The sequence below is a fragment of the Austrofundulus limnaeus genome, unplaced genomic scaffold (assembly GCF_001266775.1).
Source record: "Austrofundulus limnaeus strain Quisiro unplaced genomic scaffold, Austrofundulus_limnaeus-1.0 Scaffold151, whole genome shotgun sequence".
Classification (NCBI taxonomy): domain Eukaryota; kingdom Metazoa; phylum Chordata; class Actinopteri; order Cyprinodontiformes; family Rivulidae; genus Austrofundulus; species Austrofundulus limnaeus.
In genome coordinates, this window is record NW_013952553.1 from 269,921 (window position 1) to 271,983 (window position 2,063).

Here is a 2,063-nt window from a genome sequence, read left to right on the forward strand (position 1 = left end):
TTCAAAAACAAGTAACAGTGTTTATTTTACAGGTGCACAGGGAGAGGGAGTGGGGATCCAGACCTGAGGAGAGCGAGATGAGCAGGTGAGTATGCAGGTAATGATTCTTAGCGGGGATGCAAATTGTTTGTATGAATTGGATCTCCTTACTTTCAGTGACAAGGTGAAGAGTCCAGGAGAGTATATACAAGGAGGCGCGTTGGAGGCAGAGAGGCTGGTGCTTACAGGTTTGGTTGGTTCTTTCAGATTGTTTTCTTGGAGGATCTGTCCAGCAAAGCTCGGGAGGGTTCACAAGAGTAGACGTTGCTTCAGCGTCGAGGAGAAGTCATCAGCTGTCTTATAAAGGGTGAGTGGTTGAGTCAACCACAGGTGGAGCTGATGATTAATCAGCAAGTGGCAGCAGACAATTAGGGTGAGGAGGCAGAAATGCCTCAGTACCCCCTCCTCAAAAATCGCCTCCCGGCGATTAAAACCTCTTAGACGGATTGTTCCTGTAAAAAGAGGATATTAAAACAGGATCCAAAATGTGGGCCCGGGGGACCCAGGAACGTTCCTCGGGGCAGTAACCCTCCCAGTCCACCAGAAACTGCACTCCACGTCCCCGGCGTCGCACATCCAAGATTCTTCTTACTGTGTAGATGGGGTCGGCACCCAGGAACCAGGTGGGTGGGCGGGGGTCGGAAGGAGGGTGCAGCGGGCTATCCCGCACAGGCTTGATCTGGGAGACGTGGAATGTTGGGTGAACCCTCATAGACGCTGGTAATCGCAGTCGGACAGCAGAAGGGTTTATTATCCTCTCCACGGTGAAGGGACCGATGAACCGTGGGGATAATTTCTTGGGAAAATCTTTCAGATTAATGTCTCGGGAGGAGAGCCATACCTTCTGTCCGACTGTGTATGAGGGGGCGGAGGACCGATGGCGGTCTGCATACTTCTTGTTTTGCGTTGCGGTGCGGARAAGGGCCCTCTTGGTCTGGTTCCAGATCCTGCGATATCTTGCCATGTGTTGTTGCACGGAGGGGACCAAGGATTCTGTTTCCTCATCTGGGAAGAGAGGGGGGTTATAACCCAGAGAGACCTCGAAGGAAGAATAACCGGTAGCTGATGATGTGTGGCAGTTATGGGCATATTCTACCCATGGCAGGTGTTGGCTCCAGGAGTTGGGGTTGTTGTTTATAACACACCTGAGGGCCATCTCCAACTCCTGGTTACACCTCTCCACCTGACCGTTAGACTGTGGGTGATGGCCAGAAGTTAAACTAGAATGTGCACCAATGGAGGAACAAAAGGCTTGCCAAACCTGAGCGGAAAATTGAGGTCCACGATCTGAGAKGATATCGGTGGGGATGCCATGGAGACGGACCACATGCTGGCAAAGGAGTCTGGCTGTCTCTAGGGCRGATGGAAGTTTGGCCAATGGCACGAAATGGGCAGCTTTAGAAAAACGGTCAATGATGGTTAGAATGGTGGTGTTACCCTGTGATGGTGGAAGTCCAGTTACGAAATCCAGGGCTATGTGGGACCAGGGGCGGCTTGGCACGGGCAGAGGTTGTAGTAGTCCAGCGGGTGGTTGGTTGCTGCTTTAATTCTGGGCACACACGGGACAAGCAGAAACAAACTCTTTTACRTCTGGGATCAACGTAGGCCACCAGAAGTATCGTTTGGTGAATGCCAACATACGTGTGATCCCAGGGTGACAGGTAAATCGGTGATTGTGGACCCAATCTAAGACTTTGCTTACCACTGATTGAGGTACATACTTGGTTCCAGGTGGGCCCGTGCCAGGGWCAGGTTCAGAAACTTGGGCCAGTCGGATGACGTTTTCGATGTTCCAAGTGAGGGTTCCCACGAAACAGGTGGAAGGGATGATGTTGGTATCCTGATCTGTTCTTTCAGTGGAGGAGAACTGACGGGAGAGGGCATCTGGTTTAATGTTCTTTGAACCTGGAATATAGGTTATAGTGAAATTGAAACGTGTAAAGAACAGAGACCAACAAGCTTGTCTGGGGTTTAATCGCTTTGCATTTTGAAGGTAAGACAGGTTTTTATGATCAGTGAAGATG

The 2,063-nt window shown here is 50.6% G+C and overlaps 1 protein-coding gene across 1 annotated transcript; it reads right to left on the bottom strand.

The window, feature by feature from the left end:
- Positions 1-1,966, bottom strand: LOC106523282 (uncharacterized; the record flags this gene model as incomplete). The annotated part of the gene is given in 4 exon segments (XM_014016664.1): positions 1-1,044; positions 1,301-1,392; positions 1,477-1,588; positions 1,761-1,966. Coding segments are annotated over 4 exon segments (945 nt in total). The 3' UTR covers positions 1-466.
- Positions 1,967-2,063: the final 97 nt, after the last annotated feature.